The sequence below is a fragment of the Alexandromys fortis genome, unplaced genomic scaffold (assembly GCF_014885135.2).
Source record: "Alexandromys fortis isolate MF-2015 unplaced genomic scaffold, M_Fortis_MF-2015_v1.1 scaffold_0, whole genome shotgun sequence".
Taxonomy (NCBI): Eukaryota; Metazoa; Chordata; class Mammalia; order Rodentia; family Cricetidae; genus Alexandromys; species Alexandromys fortis.
The window spans coordinates 42,273,830-42,299,746 of record NW_026067949.1 but is presented as its reverse complement, the minus strand read 5'-3'; the positions used below and the strand labels follow the sequence as shown (position 1 = coordinate 42,299,746).

The 25,917-nt window shown below is 39.4% G+C and overlaps 1 protein-coding gene across 1 annotated transcript; it reads right to left on the bottom strand.

The window, feature by feature from the left end:
- Window positions 1-1,988: 1,988 nt before the first annotated feature.
- On the bottom strand, window positions 1,989-18,016 carry Alb (albumin). Its single transcript, XM_050149685.1, has 15 exons — window positions 17,874-18,016; window positions 17,109-17,166; window positions 16,395-16,527; window positions 13,760-13,971; window positions 13,038-13,170; window positions 12,003-12,100; window positions 10,508-10,637; window positions 9,275-9,489; window positions 7,904-8,036; window positions 6,787-6,884; window positions 5,502-5,640; window positions 4,938-5,161; window positions 3,823-3,955; window positions 3,207-3,268; window positions 1,989-2,126 (listed from the first exon to the last, which is right to left on the bottom strand). The coding sequence occupies exons 1-14, from the start codon at window positions 17,950-17,952 to the stop codon at window positions 3,227-3,229; spliced, it is 1,827 nt and encodes a 608-aa protein (XP_050005642.1). The 5' UTR covers window positions 17,953-18,016; the 3' UTR covers window positions 1,989-2,126; window positions 3,207-3,226.
- Between the last annotated feature and the right edge of the window lie 7,901 nt (window positions 18,017-25,917).

Sequence of the window (25,917 nt, the reverse complement as noted above, 5' to 3'; positions counted from 1 at the left end):
TCCCCATTTTTGCAGAGGATTGTGATCTGTGAGTCTACCCCTAAAAAAATAACCCTTTATTATGCTCAGTTCTGAGCTAGTGTGGGATTATTTTATAGTGTCCATCATCACACCTCCAGAAACTTGATACCTTTCATGCCTCATTTTGTGGGTGAGATGTATGAATGTTTGCCTCCCCAAAAAGACTGTGCAAAGGGAAAAGTAATCACCGCACAGTGAAGATACTTGGTAAACACCACCTTTAAAGAAATAAGTCATCAAACTAACATCCCAGAATTAAATGATGTTGACATCATATTATGTCTCCAGTGTGTTATGAGGCCAACTTTAACACATGCGCATACAAACACACACACACACACATACACACCAGTAAGCCTGCAATATTTTGGTAGCCCAGGCTTCTGGATCATGAAGCAGAATACGGTGACAGGTAGATGACAAACAGATGGGAATTATTCCCCAAAGGCTGACAAAACCAGACTGACCTGGACTCGTGAGTTTCAGATGTTGACTCTAAGGGAAGCTAGAGATGTAGAGGTTCAGGAAATAGTGCATTGAGGGCATAATTCTCTCAAAGTTTTAAGTTTCCCTTTGGTATCTAGGAGTGACTGATTATCTAGAAGGTAACCAGTGCCTTCCAGATAGTGCATCTAAACCTCACCCTTTATTCGCCCAGTTGAAGAGCAACTCCTTACTCAAAATTGTCTGACTAGCCTTCCTGGTTTCCATCAGGCCAGGTCCTCGTCTTCATTCTGTCCTTCCAGTCTTTCTCCTGCCTCTGATACTCCCATCAGGCTGAAGGAGAGGAGAGTGTGGAATATAAGAGGATTGGAAAGGACCGTCCTTTAAATGTGGTGTCATCAGCTTTTCAAGAATCATGCTTAAAATGAAACTATAAAGGAATATTAAGAGCCAGTTGTAGAAGAATATGCACAATTTGAAACCCAGTCTGTAATAATAAAAATTTCATATGGCTATAAATGAATATGTATGTAAATTCATAGGCAATGCTTGGGTAAGCCTTAAAAATTCATAGGCCAAAGTATATTCTCTGGAACAGAGAAAATAATCTAGCATGGAATGTAACTTTTAAATTTTTACATGACTCTTTCACCATCCAACTCTTTTTTATTGATTTTATTGAGCTTTACATTTTTTTCTGCTCCCCTCCCTTCCTCTCCCCTCTCCTTCAACCCTCTCCCATGCTCCCAATTTACTCAGGAGATCTTGTCTTTTTCTCCTTCCCATGTAGATTAGATCCATGTATGTCTCTCTTAGGGCTCTCATTGTTGCCTAGGTTCTCTGGGATTCTGATTTGTAGGCTGGTTTTCTTTGCTTTATGTTTAAAAAACAACTTAGGAGTGAGTGCATATGATAACTGTCTTTCTGCGTCTGGGTTACCTCACTCAAAATGATGTTTTCTAGCTCCACCCATTTGCCTGCAAATTTCAAGATGTCCTGTGCTGCGCCCGTCCCTGGTGCTGCAGCACCCCTCCAGACCACCCAGTCCTCTCTTCCAATGCTGCTTCTCCAATCTTTATCCTATCGTTCTGCACTGTGGTAAAATTTTCTCAGATCACCTTGTTAGTTCAAGTAGCCACCTTTAAAGTCATTCCTGTCGCCTCCGTCCCCAACTCCGTCTGAGAGACCCACTGACAAGGGAAAGCCATGGTTTGTAAGCTCTTAGTCTCATTCAGAACTTTTATAATGCTGAAATTCATTTCTATGCTCAGTGCCCATAACTCGGGAGAGTGTTGACATTTGTTGTCATTGTGTTGCTCGTAGAATCTAGCATCTCTGCTAACGGGAAGAAAGGGAGAAAACTGAGTCCTTTCCAGAGCCTACAAGACTGCCGGGGAAGCGTGACTGTGTGTTTCCCAACACCTATGAAGCTCTCAGGGGAAAGGGTGCCTGGGTGTTTCCCAATACCTATGAAGCTGTCAGGGGGAGCATGTCTTTGGAAAATACAGTCACAGACCACAGAGTAGATTCTTTTCATTTTTTATTAATTGCAATACAGAGAAAAGAAGTTAAATGTTTAAAGAAATTTTTGTTCCTTAGGGTGTTGATTTTACACCAACACAAAAGATGAGTCTTCAGGTCTCTCTTCTTCTCAGGGTAAACTGGAAAAAAAAAGAAAGAAACTTAAGCAATCTTTGTAAAATGAAGTAAATTTTCCAAATATATTTTTAGAAATGTTGAATCTCTTAGACTCTTTTTGCAATTTCCACCGGTGCAGACAGCCTAAGCATGACCTGGACTTAGCTGAATTCCCTCACTCTGTGGGCAGAGGACACACTGATGCGTGTTGTGACCATTCTCATTAGCACTGGTCTCGTGAGAAGCCTCAGGCTTCGAAGTCAGAGGTCTCACCATTTCTCAAGACCTACTTATTACCTAATTTACTACAAATGAAAGATGTCTTCTCAGAGTGCAACCAAGTTTCCTTTTTCTCCTAAAATGGTAATAATTTTGAAATAACCCTATATCTATAGGCCCTTTGTTTGAATGCACAGAAAGCATGTTTTCATATAAAGATGAAAATAAGATATGCTGTCTCATTCCATTGTTGATATATCTTTAAAATTCTCTTTCTAAAATATTACAAACAAAATGGAACAACATAGCTGTGCTCAATTATCTATATTTTTAAAGGAGGCCACTTTGAAATATGAAAAGAAATTCTGTCAAAGTTTGGCATGGGACACATAAGAGATTCGGAAGCAGATCATCTCTTATGAAACAGGAACCCTATTAGATAGCTCTATTGGATCTACTGGTGAAATGAATTACTGAATTATTGGCTCAAAATATGCAGAATCAATAATACACAACTGTTTTGACCCCAGAAATGCGCTTTCATATGGTTTCAGCTTTATTCTGAGGATGCCCTTGGCTGGGTTAAAGTGGGCTATTCCATGGAGTGTATCATGTAAGTCAGAGCAGAACCGTGATGAACTCTTCGGGGCTGGTTGGAATTCCGGATTTTTACTCTTTCTCTCCCTTGGGTAAACTGCATTAATCTAGACCTTTATGTATTCATTTTCTTATCTGCAAATGGAACCGAAATCGGCGGACACACGTGAGAGCCTTAGAGTGGTGGCAGGTGGTAGTCTACGGAACTCTCGGCAAATGGTCCACAAATCTGGGCCATCTTAGGAAAGATGATTATGATCAGTTTTCAAAATCCCAAATATAGTTACCTGAGATGCTTGTGATGTATTTAGGCTAAGGCAGCTTGGCTTGTAGCAACAAGTTTTGGACCCTGAACACAAAGAAATGAGAGATGTTAGAAAAATATTAACAGGACACTGAGATTTGCACTTCCAAGTTACTGGGAAATTCACAAGCCTTGTACCACTTATGTACAGTTCAGCTAGAATTCCTAAAAGAAAGCTCACTGACATCTATTGTATCCAAAAGAATAAAGTAAACTGTCGTTGGGCCATAGGAGGAAATGTGAAATGATTTGCAATGTAATTGTGTAAATGTTTCCCCTCATGTGTGAAATAAGTTGATTCGAAATGTAACACTTCAGGCCAAGGTTGAAATGGGTTAATGATTCTGGGCTTTACAAATGTTTCTAACTATGTTCATAAGTGTCATAAATTTGGAACCCAATGGCCATGATAAGCATTCGATACGCCACAGTGCGGTAGGAGATAAAAATTAAGAGCTCCGTAAGTCAGCTTGTGTTACAGATCTGCAGCGAACACAATCTAGGTTGAACACGTTATTCAGCATGTGAGCTTCTAAGCCCCAACCTGACCAAATGCACAAGGATGGAAACTGAATATAGCAGATACAAGACACTGTTACCTCTTCAGAGAAGCAGGCCTCCTTGTCGTCAGCCTTGCAGCACTTTTCCAAGAAAGCTGAGAACTCGCCCATCACGGTCTTCAACTGGTCACCTGTGGCCTTGGGTTTGTGTTTCACGAGCTCAGCAAGGGCGCTGCATTCGGACAGAAAGTAAGAACAGCAAGGGAACGGTTACTCCCACATGGGAACACAAGTCAGCAAGGACGGCAAGGTCACAGCTTAAAGTTACAAATCTTGGAGCCAAGTGACTTTGGCTTTGAGGACCAAGCAGGCCGTTGTGAACCTTAATAGTCTCGACTGCGCGTGAGGGTAGTAAGTGCCACTCCGCTGGGACTGAATCAACTGGAATAATTGGGGCAAGTCACGCTGTCTTTTATGTAGTTGCAGGAGATTTCCTGAAAGACTTCTGTCTTTGCACTTCATATATGGGATTTTTCTCTCTAACGTCTGCCCCATTTGACTCATTAATAATGGGGATGCTATAAAAATGAAAAGAAGCCAAGCTGGGTCTCTGTCGTTGATATTTATAGAACAAACAGTACTGGAGAAAAAGAGCTGTGTGGGGGATGGGTTTTGTTACACGATCCGGACCACAATCACAGGTCCCTGCAGGTGATGAAAACCTCCCGGTACATCTCATACTGTTGGGACCTTTCCCCGGAGAATGAGGATTCTACCGGCCTATGTGTGTTTCCAGTTGTTTCTTATTCTACCCTCAGAAGTCACACCTGTGGCTTTGGCCTGCATCTGGTATGGCTTCATCATGGAACAATTTCAGCAAATTATTCATCTCTTGAAATAAGTTCTCCTATGATTTCTGTCACCAATTTTATACCTGTGCAAATTCACCAGTTGGCCATTTAGCATTATTTACTGCGCCTCAACTAGAATTTTATTCTTCTGTGGTTTTTATCCACAGTATTAAAGATAATTTATATGACAACGTTTAATACAGTATTTTTTCCAATAGAAAAAAAAAGCTTTTCAACCCAGCAATGCCAACACCTAACCACTTCTCTCTCGGGAATACAAACACTGCATCAAACTGGACCCATCCAATTGACAGTTCTCACTCTCGACACTACAGACACCCGCAATAAGAAACTATCACTCACGTTTGTTTCTTTATCTGCTTCTCCTTGTCTGGAAGTGTGCAGATGTCGGCATGGAAGGTGAAGGATTCGGCTTTAAATTCTTTGGGGACATAATGTTCATCAACTGGCAGAGCAGAGAAGCAAGGTCGCCTTTCCACCACGGAGCCAGTACAGCACTTGGTGACCTGCTCACTCACTGGGGTCTTCTCGTGCAGCACACACAAATGGTTGAGGATGGCAGAGAGCTAAAGAAGTGCAGGCAGAGGAACAGAACAGTCACTAGGATTCCACAGATACCCGCTTTCTGGTGCCCTGGAGGAACTGCCATATTGATTTAGCAGCTATGAATTTGGCCTTGATTGGCACAGTGACTTGTTTATCTTTGAAACCAAACATATGAGATTTATAAACATTGCCTCTCTTTTGTTTAAATAAAGGTGGGCATGTCCCAGCCACCACACACACACACACACACACACACACATGCATATATTAGTACACCCTTGCTCCTAAAAGTTAGATTTGTCAATGTCTAAAGACAAAACCCCAGCACTGCTAACGTTATGTGACTTCTGTAAGACTCACATAGTCTTCCACGCATGGCAGTCTGTCTGCTTCAGGGAGCGCACAGCACTTGGTGCCCACTTTTCCTAGGTTTCTTGAGACTTCGACGAGAGTTGGAGTTGACACCTGAGGTGCTTTCTGGGTGTAACGCACTAGGAGCCTGTTATTAAAAAAAAAAATAGCTTATATGGTTGCATCCAGGCAGGAAACTGGCCTGCTGTAAAATATTTCAACAAGAGAAAATTTACCCCAAATCGACTAAGATATTCTTCCCCACTAATCGATTTTTTTTTTCTCTTCTAGGATGATATCATAGTATTGGAGGAAGACTTTGTCCTGAGCAACTAACTAAGTGGCCATGCAAACTCCCTGGAGCACATGATCTTGGTCTTAGATCTGCACTAAAATCACAAGGAAGTGAGCTATATTTCTCTATCTGATGGCATCGCTGGCCTCTGTGCTGCTTGAAAGGAAACCAGCACAAACTTCCACAGGTCAGCAGTGTGACCAACTAAGCAGTGGAAAGACCACTGGTTTAACGGAGACAGTGAAGGATCAAATGAACGGAAACAATGTCTGCCTGCACATCATCTAACATCTCATAACGTCTAGTATTTAATAATGCACCGTAAGCAATAAAAGTCAGCATAGGACTGGAGTCTCCTCAAGTGAAGAAAAGATGTCAACTCCGAACTCTAGAGTCAGAAGCTAAAAGTGTAGGTAGCCTTTAAGGAAAGATGTGACCCTTCAGTGCCCTCTCTTTGCCTCTGTAGGGAAGGTTCTGTGGGGCTGGGACGTGACTCTAGCAGGCTGCTCAGTCTCTATCTTCTAGGAATACAAGGTCCCAACTACCAAAGTTCAGGTGTGACTCCCAAATTCCAGTGTTTCCCCCGGGTGAACCCTTATTCACCTAACAGCCACATATTATCGAAATCTTTTACAGTATTTTTGCGTTCAGCATTTCTATCAGTTCTTGAGCTTTTGCTGTCCAATGTGTGCTACTTCTTGTTCTACCAAATACTGTTCTGTTGTTTGCTCACAAACTCCCTCGGCCTTTGAAAGATACTCCCAGACCACTGTGTCAAGATTTGCTATGAGTTCTCAAAACACCCAAGAGTCCGGTGTTTTATATTACACAGGGATCCAGTCCTCTCCATTCTGTGATGTAAGCTACATCCTCTCCAGAATTTTTGATAGATAGGGATTATAAATAACGTGTTTTCATTACTAAGGTCATATTCTGGGACGCCTATATGTATGAATTACAAATTGATCGAGGAAAAAAGTAGTTGATGGAACTACTCACGCATTTTGGAATCCATACTCTCCAAGCTTCTCAAAAAGTTCACAGTTAGCTTTGACTAAGTTCTTAGGCTCTTCTACAAGAGGCTGGAATTCATCAAACTGCAACAGAAAAGAACTCTGTTTATAGGCCCTGCCTGAGAGCCCAACCTAGGTCATTTGCATTTCTCCCTTCCTTCAGTCCAAGACACTTTAGGAGATCGTCCATGTCATGTCTGTCATACTACATTTAAATTGTTCCTTCTATTTGCAAGGTCGTTTGGTACAAGGTAATAAGAATCTTCAGGCTCTGGAATTCAAGGGCTGTGTTTGAGCCAGGTCACCTGACTCGTTTTCTTGTCGTGCAACTGTTCTTCTATGTCTAAATTTCAGACTGGTTCTCTCTATGGTGACATTAAGTGTACTTAACTAGTACTCTTCTGTTAACCAGCTAAACGAATGAAATTAAAATCACACTAGTGCACAGCAGACGTTCAGTAGACCATGGCCATCACTTTTTAGGCAATCCCTCTAGTAGGATCTCGAGGACTCTGAGATGAAACAGTCTACTCCCAGACTCAAGTCACAAAGTGGTGCCTGGCATTCAGTAACTCCTTTGTAAACTGTGATTCTCTTCTGGCCCCAAATAGTTCAGAGACCAGTGTGTTCTTACAGGAGTCCTGCCTAAAGGCCTCCACAAGAAACCTGCCAGCATAGCTTCCCCTAAAACTACTCCAAAGCCTTCTCCAAAATGTTTGAAAATATCTTAAAAAATAAACTATACAAATTCCTTTGAGATACTAATGTTAACAGTTGACAATTTGGGGAGTTGGGTTAACGGTCTTTAAATGTAAACTAAATAAATCTCTTCTAGTTGGCATTCAAATTTACTCTTATTTTATCCTTAAGAGCATGAAAAGGGAAAAACTACAATAAGGACTTTGAGTGAGTAAAGATTCCTTCCTTTCTTCAGACCTGCTCTTTCTAGAGTGATTACTCTAGGTTTCCTTACATTTTACCCAAAGTGTTCATCCTATCACAATTGAGAGCTCAGGTTTGCCTCCATCTCAAGAAAACATCTGAATTGACCTTATAGGAAGCGCCGTCAGGCGCCGCTGTGTTCTGGGCTTACGGAAACCTACCACTTTGCCGTAGCAGGCATGAGGGTCAGCTTCAGCACAGCACTTTTCCAGGGTGGCTTCGTATTTCTTAGCGAGCCTCAGCAGCAAGGCCACAGAGTAGTCAGGGTGCCTTCTTGCATATTCATACAAAAACCTAGTGAAGCATAGACTGAGTTAGACACGTGAGCAAGCAATAGCCTCACACAACTAATTTCAGTAGTGAGTCCCATTCCAGGTGCCCTGCATTGGAAGGAGCTCCATGGAGGAAACTAAGCAGCAAAACCTGGGGTCCAGAGATAACTCTTTCCAGGTTCAACTTTGCCACAACAGTGTATGTTAGTGTTCTGCATGGGGACTATATCAACACTGTCAGGGCATTAACTTTCTCCATTGTAGAACGGGAAGAAGGATAGCATCTCTCTCACAGGGTGGGTTGGGATAAATCCATGGCGCACAGAGACTGGCGCACATTAAATATTTGATTCATAGTTATTTTTACTGTTTATCTAATTTGTTTTGAACTACGTCTCCAAAGTAGCTCAAGAAATGTGTAAATACAGACAATAGTAAAAGTTTCTTTTGCTTCTACATATGAGTGAAATCTGTTATTAAGCACTATTTAGTGCATAGGATATGGTCATAATCTAATAATAAAATGATAAAATTAATTGTTGCCATTTTTGAAAACATATAGTCATATGTTATTAATTGGATCCTGTCTTGCCACATTGTGACATTCTGGTCTTTTCAACCAAGTACAAAGCAACACGACACTAGTTTATATATATATATATATATATAAACGTTTACACAAACATATATATCCTTGCTGTCATCACAGAAATGGATAGTTATAGATAGATAGGTAAGTAGATAGTTGAATAAATAATAAGTTTGAATACATTATATATTTAAGAAATATGCTTAAACTTATGCTTAAGTGATACATATTATTTATATATTCATGAAATATATATAAAGAATTCTAGAAATATCCTTATAAAGTAAGGAACCTTGAAATTATGCTATATGCATGTATGATTTCATAACAATATTTTAAATTACCTAAACTACTTTTCAGGTAAATTTTAAAGGCTGAGAATGGCAAGGGAGAACAAGTTTACTGAGTGCCACAGAAGTCATGGTTACTCCAAAGCCTGGTGTGGCTTCCCAAGCCATGCAGCTCTGTTAAAACTATGAAAGGAACTGGGTGAGGTGGCACATAACTTTATTCCCAGCACTCTGTAGGCAGAGGCAGGAGGATCTCTGTGAGTTTGAGGTTAGCCTGGTCTACATAGTGAGTTTTAGGACAGTCAGAGCCACCCAGTGAGACCCTGTCTCAGAAACAAAACGAAACGCAGCAAAGCTACGAAAGTAAAGGCATCTACTCACGTGCCCAGGAAGACGTCTTTGGCTTCCGCATAGTTCTTGCACACGTCCTTATCCTCAACAAAATCATCAGCCAGTGGGGTCAGATCAGCAGGCATCTCATCGTGGTCCACCTCAGCAAGGCAATGGGCTTTCTGCAGCACGGGTTTGTCACAGCAAGTGTGCAGTTTGCTAGAGATGGTTGCTTGGTTATCACACATGTACTTGGCGAGTTCCAACTGTGAGAAAGAAAGACAACTATTTAGGAGAAATGGTCTTTGCTACGTGCCCCCCCCCACACCTCTGTTGTGTGGGGAAAGCACACGTCTCATGCTCTGGCACATACACAACCAAATGGCTTCTGTAAACACATTCTCACACACTGCGTCAGACCCGTGGCCTCAAGACACCACGACTAAAACATTCCAGTCAGATTCGAGAGGCACTGACTGACTGGTCAGGAGCAAGTCATTCACTTATTAATTTCATGTTTCTATGACTGAGATATTTCAGGTTCTTTTTCTGTGACTGAGATAACGATTCAGGTTCTTTTTCTTCCATGAAATGAAGGGCGATTTACTCCCTCCAAATTATGGGTAGGCATTTGAAAACTGAATAACTCACTGAAATATGAGGCATAATTAAATACTGAGCAATGGGCACAGTTACAGGCCCTGCTTGTGTACATGCAATATCCGACTTAAGATTTCCAGGGGTTATCACAGCAGAAGAAAATTCTGGCATCGGGTTATTGTTTTGATCTTTCAAAGGGGAAAATGAAGCAGATGATGGTACAGCTTTGGAGAATGTAAGATCACAGAGAATATTTATGTACTTAACACAGACAGTAAATTAGGGGAAAGACTAGGGAGGGATAACAGCATCCTTCCTTGAAAAGCCTCTCCAATCTGTGTGATCTCCAACCCACTTCTCTCCCCAAAACATCTTATAAACTGGCATTTGTCACTGCTCTCTTTCCAATCAAGTCTTCTCAGAGTGCAGCTGAACAAAGGAGTTTCGAGTCAATTAATAATTCAGAAAACTGTTTTTGTTTTTGTTTGGTTTTTGTTTGGTTTTTTTTTCCGGGGGAGGGGAAGCATTGATTTGTTTGTTTGCTTGTTTTCCTGGAAAATGCCACAAAGTAAGGGCACTTGGCAGAGGAGAGGAGAGGCCAGAGCCCAGGTCAGCCACCATCTGTGACCACGGATGCGGCCAAGCGCATCCTCTCGCTGACTCTAGCATGCAATGACTCTTTACCCTGTCGTCTGCGCACTCAAGCAGGTCGCCATGGCAGCACTCCTGGGTGACTTTGGTGAGGTCTGTTGCCAGTTTGGTAATTTCTGCGAAGTCAGCTTTGGGGAATTTCTGGCTCATACGAGCTACTGCCCTAAAAAGAAAATTACCCCATCAAAGAATTACTATCATATTATATTTGTAAGAAAGCAGTGGAAAGATATCATCTATAACAAGGTTCAAAACTAACTGAAATGAAGATAATTATAAAAATTCGCTAGTCCTTGTAATGTTAGTCCTGGCATAATAGGTTTTCTTTGGGCAGAATTATCTGCTGAAAGAATGGGCGTGGTCTGGGGAAAGCTAATGCCTCAAAAAGTTAAAATCAAAGGGGAATTCCCAAAGGGGTGGCAGTCTGAGGAACACCAGGTTTTGAGCCCTTATCTGGCTTGATGACATCTTAGCAGTGTGACCCCAAGCAGGCTTGAACTTTTAGAGTGTTACAGTACACTAAATCAAAGGATCCGGGGGGTTAAATTGTGTTACAGTACGAAAGCATTTTCTCATCTGGAAATGAAGATCCGTCCTCTTTTGTCTTAAGATACGCCTTTCAGAATTCTAAAGGTCTGTGGAGGGGGGAAATCCCTGATGTCTAGAGAATTAGAGGGCTTTTCTCATGCATCCTTCTGCCAAGGAATTGGTCCAGCAGGGAGCCTCTAAGCCTCACGGCAAAATGTAAAAAGCCAAGATCTTCATTATTATCAAAACAATTTTCAGTTCTATAATTCCAATATAGATTCCTTTGTAAAAACCAACCAACACCCATGTAGCAGTGTGTTTGTTTCATGCTGGAGTTGCTATATTTATTGATTTGATTGGCTTTTAAGAATTTGATTGGTAAGGATGACTTGGTGAGGATAATTCTTGCTGACAGAGTCCTGAAAACAGGGACAATGTCTGTCTTCTCCACTTCCTTTCCTGTTGTGTTGATTCCTTATTGGTGAGCAGGCAAGGTGCTAGAAGGGCAATCATATTTTTCTTGGCCTATATATTAAAGGACGTTCCCAGGTTCAGCTACATAATGTTCAAAAAGCAAAGAGAGGGTGGAGCAAACACATGAGATTAGGAACAGACAATTGGAGTTGTCAGAAAGTTCTGACGGCTGAATTCAATGATCTGGACATGAAAACACTCACTTTCAGACGGAGGGAAATAAAATAAGTAAATTAATTACCCTGACTTTGATTGTGTATATTTAAGGTTTTAAAATGAAATTCCTAGTCTTTATAAGCAAAGCAAATGGAATTTAAATGCCTCTCTTCTTTTAGACAAAAAAAAGAAACCCTAAATTCTTTGATGATTTAAGACAAAAACCTGAGACAAAATTGTCAAATTATTACTGCTATTCTGATTTCACTTCTATCAACTCTTCATAAAGTACCTTATAAATGCACAGTCTTGTAGAGTAAACAATTATCATTATAAAGATGCGAACTGTGATATAAAAAAAAATATGTACCATGCTTTGAAAGCTCTCTCTCCAAATTTCTCCAGGCTGGAGCACTTCAGTCTCTGCTTGACAGAGGAAAGCAGCGCTTTCTCCTTCAGAGCGTCAAGCTACAGAAAGAAATCTAGTTGAAAAAATTTGGAAAAGACAATTTCTACACACACACATACAACTTCAAACGTTCATACAGCCCTGTGCCAAAATCATTTCTTTGGGTGAAAAGTTTAAGTCAGGCAAGAACTCTACTACTGAGATACACCTTCCATCAAAATGAAAAATTTAAAAAAAATTTGCACATAAATTCACAAATATTCCCTTTTGATTGCTAAGGGAAGAAAAATCAGTCTGGTCATAGCGGAGGTTTCTAGGTAGACAATGCCAGGGAGAAGTACTGAATCCCAGGGCCTATACATACAGATCTGTATTGATTTTAATTTTAATAATTTAATAGTTTAAATAATTTAAATTTTAATAATTTAATAATTTTTAATTTTAATAATATCCCAGGGCATATACATATAGATCTGTATTGACTTTAATTTTGTAACTAGTTCATCTAACTCTCTACTGCCTCAGCTTTCATAAAATGGGTAAGTGCCTAAGAAAAGCAAATGATTTACGTAGTAAATATTTATGGGGGAAAAAAATGGATTCCAACTTCTAGCCTCAGCAAAATTTTCTGCTTTGAATTCTACCCCCAGGAAAGTGTCTCATAGAACGACTAAAACAATAAAAATAAATTTTAAAAAACCCTAGCCCTTGCTGTCCAATTTAACAAATGCTATGATACAACAGAAGACGCCACCATAAAGAATGGGAAGATAAGTAAACACAAGAACTCCCTCTCAGACCCTTACTGCTAGATCTTAAAGGAAAAAAGGTATGAGAACAAAAATCCATTGGTAACTTAAGAGAGAAAAAGGTTTTCTAATGACATAGAGAAGTTTCATCCAGAGATTCAGATGTCCCAAATCTGGCCCTAAGATAACCAAAAGCTGAGGCTGGGAATACACCGTGGCTCCGGCCCGCGTCTGCCCCGGGGATTACCTTTGGTCCCAGGCAGGCGGCTTTGTCAGCTTCGGCACAGCACTCGGTCATGATGGCACTTTGCTTCTCAGCATAGTAAAGGAGCTCAGGGGCATAGAAATAAGGATGTCTTCTGGCAACTGCGTGCAGATAGCTGAGGAAGGGAAAAGGAAGAGAGTAGGCAATCATTTCCCACAGCACAAAACACTGCAGAAATGATGCCTCAACCCGAACCCAAAGATTTGTTATGGGCCAGTTCCACTCGGTACGGCCGTGAGTGATGGTCTGTCTCTGTTGTTCTTAAGTGAGGAAAGGGAGATTGAATTTGTGTATCTGTGTGCAAATATTCACGTGTGCATTTTTGCTAAATGGTTAAATTTGGGTGATGTAATGTTGCTGACTAAAACAAAATTGATCCAGAGGGGACATGAACACCACACACACACACACACACACACACACACACACACACACCACTTCAGAATATTTTGCAACTTCTCAATCTCAGATTTTTCATACCGGTCATACATGTCTTCAAGATCAAAATATCCTTGCTCTTCTTATTGTCATTGTGAATAGTTTTGTGGTGTCAAATATTAGGTTTTTAAAAATCACCTCGAGGTGAAACCTTCCCAGGCTTGAGGCTGGATATTTGGGCTTTGAATGACTATTATTAGCACGGGTGTTCCTGGCAGAGTTGTTGCCCAGTTCTTTATTGAAAGCATGGGTCTCCGGTTACTTACTGTCCCATAAATGAAGCAGGATTTTCCTGGAAGGAGGTGCACATGACCTCAGCCTCTGGCCTCACAAAGGGGGGCAGGTTGGGCTTGTCATCCTTGTGTTTCAGGAAACATTGGTTTCTCTCAGGTTCTTGTTTGGCGCAGCACTCAGCCATCTCAGCATAGTTATCACCAAGATTTGGGATGGCACAAAGCTTATCTCCAAAAAGAGTGTGCTAAAGGGGAAAACAGAAGATGTCAAATTCCTGCCAGTACCTGACTTTCTCTATAACCAAAGAGCAGTGCAAAGAACAGAATGTGTAGATAAGACATGGTTAAGAAAATAAGGACCTGTATGTAGGTATGAAGATGATATGTCCCATGTTGAAGCATCGCATGACTCCTTGAAATATGTACAATTTTATGCTTTTATATACCACTTAAAATAAATGTAAGTGCGAAAAATTGTTAATGAAAGAAATCATATTTTAAAACTGTAAAGCAAAAGGAAAATCATATAAAAATCCCTTCGTTGACTTTCCTTTGACTTGTCTGTTTTTGTGTAATTTTCCTAATAGTCCAATGCCACAGTGCTATGTACAGTGAATGAAACAGAGGAGCAGACAGGCAACAGCCTTAAGGGATGTTACCCTACATGTCTTCTATCTGGCACCAAAAGCTGGAAGAAAAAGTCACGATGATGAAAAAAAAATATCAAGGGAAACTAGCTCTGGAAGGAGAGTTTGAATTATACTCGAGTCACGTGTTCACATGGCTTCTCATTTGACTATAGAAGAAGGAACAGAACAGGAACTTCTCTGTCCCGTTTAAACAAGCCCATTTTTTAGCAGACTCCCTGTAAAACTGAGGAAAACTCCCTGTAATGTAAGTAATTACTACATTAAAATGTAGATCTCCTCTTTATTCTAGAAATAATGACCCCAAAGGACTTCATTTATTAAATAATTCTTCCTTTCCTCATTAATTTTTGTTATAAAAGTCATCTAACTTCATGGAAATTTTACTAATCTAGACAGTTTATTAACTTAAAAAAATTGACTCAGGAATGTTTTGTGTGAAGTACTAACCCTGTAATGAGAGAGAAAGGCTTCTAGAGGAAACAGCCTAGAGATAATTTTGGGAAATGGCTTGCAGCCAGAGAAGCTCAGGTCCCAGGTTTTGAAGTCCTACCCATAAAGAGCAAAACTTCTCCTAAATAACTGAAAACCACACTTTTTAGTTGTATATAAAAATTCATTCCCCTAAAATAGAAATAAAGAGCTGTACTATAGTTTTATCCAAGTCACCAAGTAGCGTAGAAATCAGTTGATGCTTTCTGAAGATTCACATAGTGCCGTTACATCAAGAAAACATTGTCCCTCCTATTCTACTGTAGCATTACCTGTAATAATCAAAATGCATACATAGCCTAAGCAACCACGAGCAAATGGATGAAGAGAATGTGGGTAGACAGATTAAGATGTGGTCAATACACAAAGGATTACTCTTTAGCCTTTGAAAGAGGAATGTTCTGCAACTGGTACCAACATGGGCAAATTCAGAGGACATTCTGCTAAGCACAACAAGCCAGTCACAGAAAGACACATTCTGTGTGATTCAGCTCATATAAGGTACCTGAGATAGTCAAATTCACAGAATTCAAAAGGGGAATTATGGCTGACAAAGAAAGGAGGAACTCAGTTATAGATCATTTGGCATAGAATCTCAGTTAAGCGAGATAAATGTTATAGATCTGCTGGATGGTGTTGTAGCTATTGTCAACTACAGTGAAGAGGGTAGAGGGCTTTCACTACAAAAATTTAAAAATGTATAAAAAGATTTCTATTGCTGTTAGACTCTGTGAATGGAGATAAGATTTTCAAGCTTGGAAATAAAATGTACAAATGACAAATTGCCATTAAAAATATTATAACTGCTCGCTTTAGCCTCCAAGGATTTAAGTTATGCGCATACCTAGAGTCTATCCATTTAATAATCATTGAATCATTTAATAACTTTTTATAGTTTTTTTATATTTTGAAATTACTATATAATTGCATCATTTCTCCCTTCCCTTTTCTCCCTCTAAACACTCCCATATATGCCTCTTTTGTTCTTTTAGATCCATGTCCTCATTCCTCATTAATATATATATATATGTGTGTGTGTGTGTGTGTATGTGTGTGTGTGTTTATATGTATACATACATATTCCTAAATACAGTCTGCTGGTCTATATAATGTTACTTGTATATATGTTTTCAAGATTGGCCATTTGTACTGAATTAACCAATTGGTGTTCTCTTCCCTGGAGAAGACAATATCTTCTGCTCCCAGCATTTCTTCTTTGCCTATAGCTCTTTATGTAGGGTTGAGACCTTGTGGTCTTTCATCCGCTTTGGCACATCTATTGTCATTGTCATTGTTAAGCTCACATTTGGGCAGTCACGTTGTTGAGACTTTTTGGGGTGTAGCTTCTGGCATTACTAGGAGACAATCTCATAGCAAAATCCCTAGTCCTCTGGCTCTTACATTCTTTCCGCCCCCTCTTCCACAATGCTCTCAGGGTCTTAGGTATGGGAGACAGTATTTGTTTTCCTTTGAAACACTCAGAATTATTATAAGAGAAAAAGAGGTCCTCAAAATCAGAATGCACTTACAAGTGACTTGTCACAGTTTTCAGCAGACTCGTCAGCAGCACATGCCTTTGCAAAGTCGGTTACCTCATTCACTAATTTTATGTGTTCTTCATACGGGCATTTCTGGAGATGCTGGGCGAAGGTGATCAAGACTCTGAAGAACAGACATAGAAATAAAGCTCTCATATGGAGCAGTTGACTTTCCTAAATAGCAAATTATGAATGTGCACACCATCTATACACTGTATATCTTTCTCACAACTAGCTAGAAAACTTATTCCAGGCAGCTCTTCTCTGCAGTCTAACCAGGAAGATGTGCCTCTCCAAGCAGAAAGAATATGGATTTGTACCATGCTTAAGTCTAGATGCTTATGTGTGTCAGTAGATATTTGACCATGGGGCAAACAAGCAAACTATGTTCTAAATACATTTCATGGTCAAGGCTAGACATTACCCAAGTCCTGGGAGTTATTTCTTTTCTAATCCATATACCTCTGGTAATAAGAGGTATAAGACACTATTGACCTTTTAAAAATAAACTAACTTCTCATGTTTCAAGTACCCAATAACCACATGCCCTCTGGCTGCCATATTGCCCAGCACAGGTCTTTCCAGTGAAGACATTTCTATTGGGCAGTGCGACCCTACAATTTGCACACTTAAAGTGAGAAAAAGCACTTTAGAACTTGAAATACTACCAGAAACATCAAATTGACTTTCAACATTTTAACTTACAGGCCTTTGAAATATTTTTCTCCCAAATCATTGTACCGATGAGCGATCTCACTCTTGTCTGTGGGAACAGGGAGAGAAAATCCACAAAACATATTGAGATATTGATGAAGACAACTAATATATATATATATATATATATATAATATTATAATGCTGCTTCTCATACTTCTATCCCCAAACTTAAGCTATTCCTTTGCTTTAAGACACTGGCCTTGATAGCTATAAAAAAAAAAAAAACGAAGCTGTCAATGATTCCTTCCTTCTGCATTTAAAAGAACTGTCTTTTCACCAAAATATTATTTTAAAATTTAAGTGTTTATAGCTCTGCTATCAAACCTAAGATTCAATGTTTTTGTCATGTCTGTATCTCCTAAGACAACCTGAAATAAAAATGGATACAAAATGGAAGCTCCAATTAGAAAATTAAAAACACACACTTTTAGCTTTTAGTATAACATGGTACAGTAAACGGGCTTTGCGATTGGGAAAAATTCTGACTTCGACTGTATTTGATAGAACTTAAGTCACTTTGCCTAGCATTTCTTCAAAACTAAGAGAAATTTTAAAATAAGCTTTAAAAAAATCCCCTCATTATTGTCAACTGAGATGTCTAAAGCATATTAATAATATAACCACACAAGGGTTCTCAGGTGCAAAATAGCATCAAAGCCTGGAGAGAAGCCCTGAAGGGAAGACTAAGCTACAGGGCTTCCATCACTAGGTAAGTATAGTAAGAGTAGAGCAGGAAAGACATAAGGTTCTTACGTGCATCTCGGCGAAACAAGCCCCTGGAAAAAGCAGAGCCGGAGACAAAGAGAAGGAGGAGGAAGGTTACCCACTTCATTGTGCCAGAGGCTTGTGGGCTTGAGAGGAAAGGTGAGGTGGATGGAGAGAACGGCGCTCTAATATACTTCTTTAACCAATAACGGTAGACCATTAACCAGACTCATCTCCCATCTCATTGGTTCTCACCCTATTACAAAATCAGACAATCCGTGCCAAAAAGTTGTTTGACTAGATCCCTTGCGTCTATTTGCCATCTGGAGCTGTTTCCCCACAAGACTTTGTCAATTCATTCAAGTTATGTAAAACATCAAATTTTACATAAGAGTTTAAACCGTTCAAACCGATTTCCCTTACTGTGTTCCTTGTCTCCCACTTGAGCATTTTGGTCTGGGCCTTCGCATGGGAACACGACTTGTTTTAAAAGCTAAGTACTGAACTACATGCATTGCTCATTCCAAGTATGCTTTTACTGTTGGTAATAAAAAATTTGCATGGGGGGTGCTGATTATAAGGTTTCCATGTCTTTCTCATCCTTTCGAAATTAGAATCTTCCATAAAGCTTACATTGCCTCAAATGTAAGCAGAGAAAAGCCTGGAACAGTCAGAATTTCAGTGGATGCTTGGAAGTTTTGTGTCTCCACCCCACCTCTGTCTATGTGTGAAACAGGCCTGAGGTGGATATTTCCATCTGACGTGAATCTCTTTCTTGGGTTTTATTTTTAAGAAGAGACACTAGAGGAACATGTACACAAAAGATAGTAATGATGGTATTTGCCACATAACACGAGAGAATGATAGCAGACCAGCTCTCTCACTCACCGCAAAGGATGAGGTAATCAGCACTGTCATCCAAATTGCCCCCATGGAACCTATATGTACAGAGACTACCGAGTGGCCAGAAAAGCATTCTTTTTCATATCTAGTTATAACAATGAAAGAAATCTACTTTCTGTGACCTCATTTTTAAGTCCTCTTCTTCAGGAAGGTGTATGAATTATATAATCAAACACAAGAGATTCCAAACACAAATAATGAAGGAGAAGGAATGAGTATTTCCTTGCTTGTATTAAGACTCAAAGGTGTCCTGAAAAGCAATAACAGACTAGTCTCCAAAGACACAGAAGGACAGAATGTAAAAGAATGCCTGCCTGTGAAATTCATTCCACCAGGGGTAGGGGCTGAGCCAAAAACTAAGAAAGAAAGAAAGAAAGAAAGAAAGAAAGAAAGAAAGAAAGAAAGGAAGGAAGGAAGGAAGGAAGAAAGGAAGGAAGGAAGGAAGGAAGGAAGGAAGGAAGGAAGGAAGGAAGGAAGAAAGGAACTGGGTAAAGGAAAGAAGGTCACTCTTTCTTGGACAAATTACAATTTGTCTTTAAGCTTCCTAGAAAGACTGGTCATTATTTATGTGAAGTCCGCAGTCAAACCTAGCTCTGTCTGGTGAGAGTCTGGAAGCGTAAACAAATAAAGAGTTTGCAAGCCCTTGAATATAGTTGTATTGCTGACTCACAAATCCAGGGTTTTCTTACTCACACGAATACTATGAACATGTATTTTTCATTTGACAACTGAGTAAAAAAATCTGTGTATCTACTTTGCATTTATATTATAGTATAATCATAAGTACCAAAATCTTAAAAAAAAATCAAATTCATCATAATGGACTAAGAGCTTGAGTTGATTTACTAACTGATGGGGTTTCAATAATTTTAAAATATAAGTAACAACTGAATCTTTTCTTAACAGTACTGATTCGGTATTTTACATGTGCATATCCTAACTAGTCATTAGCAGCAGAGAATTAAAGTGCTTCATTCTTAACACGATTTTTATGCTTACAAGAAATGCTTGAAACATTGCCTTTCGTAAGAAAGAATTTATACTCTTTCTTCTGAAAATCCCGGCATTAATTCTGTATGCGTATTCTGTACTGAGAGGAAGGAAGCCATATGGCTGTTAGTTATTTCTAAATGTCCTGCTCCCCAAGATTTTAAACTCTATGGTTAGTCAGGCACCAGGAGAGTTTGGCATGACCATCCATGCAAAACTGAAACTGAGTTTTGGAAACAGCCTAGAGAATCTATTTTCTGAGTAAACAAAAAATGGCTCAGATGATTTTTAAGTGTTTTTCTCGTGCTCGTAGGACAACTTTGAAAATGAAGAGCGGTTGGGAAAATCCTTTGTTTGGAAAGTGTAATTGTGCATTCATCATTTAGAAGTGAAAAAAAAAAAGGAAAAAAGAACCCTCTCCTGCTGAAATGCAAACATCACTCAGAATGAAACCCGAGCTTCAGTCCTCTTGCCCTTGTTTTCCCATTGTCTTCTTGGATGTTTGTTGCTTTCATTCATTTTGATAGGATGGTTTCGAAGTAGATGGATTATCTCTTTGGAACTGTTTTCTACTTCCTCGTCACCCGAATTATAACCTTCAAACCAGCACTCTTTCTCTCTCCCTCCTGACTTCTGGAAACTCTCAGAAAGTCTTTCAAGCCAGCCTTGCCTTTTATCTGCCAGGCTGCACGGTTCATCCTTCAGGACCCTGTAGTACTTTCAGATCTCCTCTTGGAAGTAAAGCGTGTCCAGGAAAATACAATAGCAATATCTAATAATGTCCTCAGGATTTTACCATAGGCCTTCTAGAAGTAGTGACATTACCTGTATCCATTCTAAAATATAGAAAATTTGGCTGAATTTGGAAGAAAAATTGGGACACAAAATCTGTCTTTTTTCTATATAAAAAAGACTCTTTTTTTTTTGGTGGATATATACAGATCCTACCTAGTCTGCAGGACTAGAAATGCTTTATAAAGAATGAAGTAGGTAAAATGGAAGATCATTATGGAAAAAGTCAACAACTGAAACAAGATGAGCTATTTAATTTTCCATTCAGTTATGAAGATACATTTCCCAATGAAAGTCAAAAACTGTCCAAGATATTTTAGCTTAAATAAAGTGCAAATACACATTGCAATTCAAACACTAATCATCCTCCATCATTGCCTTTTGACGCTCCCAAAATATCCACCTGAATTATTGAGAAATGCAGATTGTGCTAAAGACTTTCTTGGAGCTAAGAGTGTATGTCACAAAGCCTTACCTGAGACAGGTGGACCACATTCAGGACTACATACTGACTTTCACCTGGCCATGGAAGAAGGCTAGAATGTAGACCTAAGTGCAAATGGACTATGCTATGCTAGCCTCCGAGGACAGGCCAGCGAGGAAGTGTTTTCTGGGACTAAATGGACTCAGCAAGTTGTATTATTTCGTATTCATTTATATATATATATTTGAAGAAAAAGATGAATTTGAAAGAGATTAATGTGGGAACAAAGGAGGAATTGGAGGGAAGAAAGGGCAGGAACAAAATTCTATACATATAGTATAAATATATAAAAGTAAAAAATTATTCTAAGTGGCTTTTGGAGCTGTTATGGGTGTGTGTGTGTGTGTGCATGTGTGTGTGTGTATCTGTCTGTGTGTGTGTGTATTTGATTGACACATTTGCATTTGTAAACAGAAGCTGCTTGTTTGTTTCCCAATTGCTCAGACCTGAATAATCGCACAGGAACTATATTAATTACAACACTGCTTGGCCTATTAGCTCAGGCTTCTTATTAACTAACTCTTACATCTTAAATGAACACATTTCGAGGCTGTAACCTACTGGTAAGGATCCAGAGTCTGTCCCTCTCGGTAGCTATACGGCGTCTCCCTGACTCTGCCTACTTTCTCTACATCTCTGTTCGGATTTCCTGCCTGGCTTTATTCTGCCCTGCTAAGAGCTGAAGCAACTTCATTATTAACCATTGGCAATAAAACATATTCACAGCACACAAAGGGGAATCCTACACCATTCATTGTATGTTGTTCTAACTTCAATAAGGACATCTTTGTATCAGTATATGGTAAAATATGAGTTTATTCTGCCTATTTGTTCCTCTTCCCTTTCATCCATTTTAATGCCCCTCCCACTGGTCTCCTTTATTCCTCTAGAAGGTGTCATTTCTGCTTTTATGTCATATATACATGCATGATTTGTGCATCTGCATAAAATCTAGGAACCACAAATGAGAGAAAACGCATATGTGTCTTTCCAAGACTGACTTAACATGACTGTCTCCAGTTGTGGCCAAACTTTTGAAAATGTTGTAGCTTCATTCTTTATAGCTGGAGAAAAGAATCCACTCTGTTCATATCCCTTGTTTTCCTTCTCTGTCTTCTCTGTCAATGGACACCAAGCCAAGCCATAAGCTTAGAAGGCTTTTTCCTACTAGGGTCTTCTTCAATTTATTTTTTCAGTGTTTTAAATTTTTCACTGTAAAGGAACCTCACCTCCTTAACTAGGTTTATTCCTAGGTATTTTTTTAAGTCAACCAAGAATGGGGCTATTTTCCCCATTTTATTTGCATGTTTTCTGTATACAGGCAAACTACCCAATGGCTATAGATTAATTTTCTCTCCTGCACCTGGCTGAAAGTGCGGATCAGGTCTAAGGATTTTCAAATGGAGTCCTCAGGTCTTTCTACACCTAGAATCACACAGGTACAGCCTGGCTTCTTTTCTTATCCATATCCTTTTTTCCCTGTTTTGTTTCATTGTTTTGGCTGAGATTCAAGCACTAGTTTGAATAGGCGCTTAAGATATTGTTGGGAAAGTGTCCATCACACTTTGAAGCAATGTTTGATAATTTAAAAAACTGTTGAGATTGATGTTTCAAGTACTTCTTGGTATAAAGTGCTCTGAACACTTGTACTTCATTACTGTGTTATACTCAATGTTTTGTGAAGTGAGCTTTTATTTTCCCTTTTCTTCTTGCTTGACTAATCACAACGAATCATTGTTCATAGATAATACTTAATTTCTTTGGTTTAGATAAGTAATACTTATACTGGTGAATGCTCTAATTTTTTCCATCCAGAACTTTTAGACTTATCTAGAATGTTCTTATATGGTAGGTACCTAGTTGTATGTAAAGTTGTACTGACTTGATGTAAGGCTGTTCACAGATCAAGCTGCACTACGTGAGGAATGTCACCTTCTTTGATTCTATGCTTGTCTACACTCCTAAAAGCAAAATTTTGTTGCTAGAGTTGAGTGACATTAGTTCACTGCATGTGTGCACAGCTGCTAACCAACTGCAGCAGAACAGAATTATCTAACAGGATAAATGCTCAGAGCGAGATAGCTTTGTAGATTATTCTCTGATAATGTCATCTGTGTACATACTGGATTGTCACCACCTATTCCCCTCTCACACTCCTCCTCCCTCCTACTGGAACAGTCCTGGGGATGAAATTTTGGAAGAATTTGTATTCTGATCCTAGGTCATTTTAGAAATGAACTCACGGGATAATTACTGTAGGGTTCTCCACTAATAAGCGTTTTACTATACCCCAGAGAAAAATCAAAGTAACTAAGAACTCCAGCTTTAATATGATAACTAAGTCCTTTCCTATATCCTAACCGTCTATGAACTATGGGGGCTGGGCAATGGTGGCGCACACCTTTAATCCCAGCACTGGGGGGGGGGGGGGTGGCAGAGGCAGGCGGATCACTGTGAGTTCAAAGCCAGCCTGGTCTACAAGAGCTAGTTTCAGGGCAGGCTCCAAAGCTACACAGAGAAACCCTGTCTCGAAAAACCAAAAAGAAAAAAAGAAGAAAAGAAAAGAAAGAAAACTGGGAGTTGGCTCACTGGCTCATTCAGTCATCAACTCTCACATCTCACTCTTTGTTTAATGTCGTCTCTATAACGTCAGGCAGAACAGATCCAGCCCATCACTGGAAATAAGAGTTCTTTAGAGCAGCATACCTGGAAACATGACAACACGGCCCTGGTGAACCTCAAACGCCAACCAGACTTCTCTGATTTGGGTCGTCCTGACAGTTCCCTTTTAAAATAGCTCTCCAATGGGAAGAAGAAAGTAACGGTAGTTATTTTGAAATATGACACAGGCTGGCTCATCTGTCCTGACATTGCCAGTCCCTTCATTTTATAGAAGACAAATTTCTCCATATGTAGTTAAGGATGAAAACAATACTTCAAATCTATCGTGTAAACTGGCTATCTGATGTCCCGGTCGTGGCGGTACCTTGTCTGCCTTCTAGGTGCTCTGGCTCTGTCCCTCATCTCTTTTCCCTTCCCTCCTTTTTCCCTTTATGGTTACACTTCCACACTCACTCTTTTGTTATTTACTAGGATTAGAAAATTTGAGCTGAGAAACGACAGGGTGAGAGGAGACAGCAGTTGGGAGGGAACCAGGAAATGTTTAGTAAATTACTCAGGCTTAGATGGTCTCATTTTGATGTAATTGGAATAGTTAAGATAGAGAAAATGCTTAATTCAGTGCTGATAGAAGAATATTTAGTTTTTGTTATAATTATCTAACCAGAAAATAAAATCAAATGAGATTGCCAAACGTATTTGTTGTAGAGTTCTAGCTCAGAAAACAACCTCATGTTCTCAATGACTGTGCCCTGCCGGAGTTGTGTAACTGTGAATGGTCAAAGGCTGTATGTTTTCCCTCAAGGTATAAAAGTTTCTACTAAGAAAAGCATTCCAAGATTTAAGAGGACATGGTTACACAGTTATTTGGGTTATTTTGATATTGTTCTTGTTACAATGAAAAATTTATTTAAAAAGAAAAAGAAAAAAATGTTAAGGTGGATAGGGGCTGCATATATAGTGGAGTCTCAGTGGCAAAAAAAAATGTACTTTTGTGCCCTTCCTTCTTGCGAGATTGAGCCCCTGGAATTTACGTCTATGCAACTCAATTTTCCTGACTATTTTCTTCCAACATCTTAGTTACTGACTGCAGCTTAATTCAGCTCAGTTTCAGTTTCTTGCTGCAGCCTTGGACCTGCAGATCTGTTAGTGTCTCCATACCATAGAAATCAACTGGAATAAAATTATCCCTAAGGCCCTTCCACCTGAACTATCTATGATGCCGTGCTTCCTACGTGACAATCTGATGGAATGAGAAGGTATCCTGAAATAGAAGAAAGAACACTTGAAATTAGGCCTTCCAAGCCAGAGAGCTAGTTTAAGCTAAGTTATATCATTGCTTTTATGTATTCCTCACTGTCTAAATCAGCTTAATATTTTTTAAGAAATTAAAAGATGGCTAAGTTTATCTAACCTGTATTTAAAAAACCACTTTCTTCATACTTAATGTTTTTCCAATTAAAGAAAAACACACCAAATGCCTGCGTACTCATCTGTTTTTCATAGGTCAGCAAGAAGAACATATAAAATAGAAACGCTGGTAACTGCTCATAACTACTGCTGCAGATAGAATTCAGCCTTGAGTAAATACACTGCTGAGCATCTGCCCACAGTCTACGAGCTTTCCAAATGCAGTCCAAAAGGCTTCTGAAGTCACAAAACCAAACGTTTATAATCTCTTATAAAACATAAATTGTAGCTGAGTGGCGGTGGCGCATGCCTGAATCTCAATACTCAGGAGGCAAAGGCAGGAGGTTCTCTGAGTTTAAAGCCAGCCTGTTCAACAGAGAGAGTTCCAAGACAGCTGGGGCTACACAGAGAAATCCTGTCTTGAAAAATGATAGACGGACAGACAGACAGACAGGTAGATAGATGATAGATAGATAGATAGATAGATAGATAGATAGATAGATAGACAGATAGACAGATAGATAGATAGAGATTGTTTCGCTTAAATTTTTTTCTTTTTTTCTTTTTGGTTTTGTCGAGACAGGGTTTCTCTGTGTAACAGTCCTAGCTGTCCTGGAACTCGCTCTTGTAAGCCAAGCAGGCCTCCAACTCACAGAGATCCACCTACCTAAGCCTCCCAAGTACTGGGATTAAAGGCGTGTATCACCACTGCCCAGCCAGCTAAAATATTTTTATGTTGAAATTTTCGTGGTTCAACCTTAGAATATTTTCATTAAAGGGTAATTTATAAAGCTTTAAAACTTGCTGTGTTTGTGCTTTGTTTTTGTCATTGTTTTGTTTCTGATTTGTTTGAGGGTTTTTTTTTGTTGTTGTTGTTGGTTTTTTTTTTTTTTT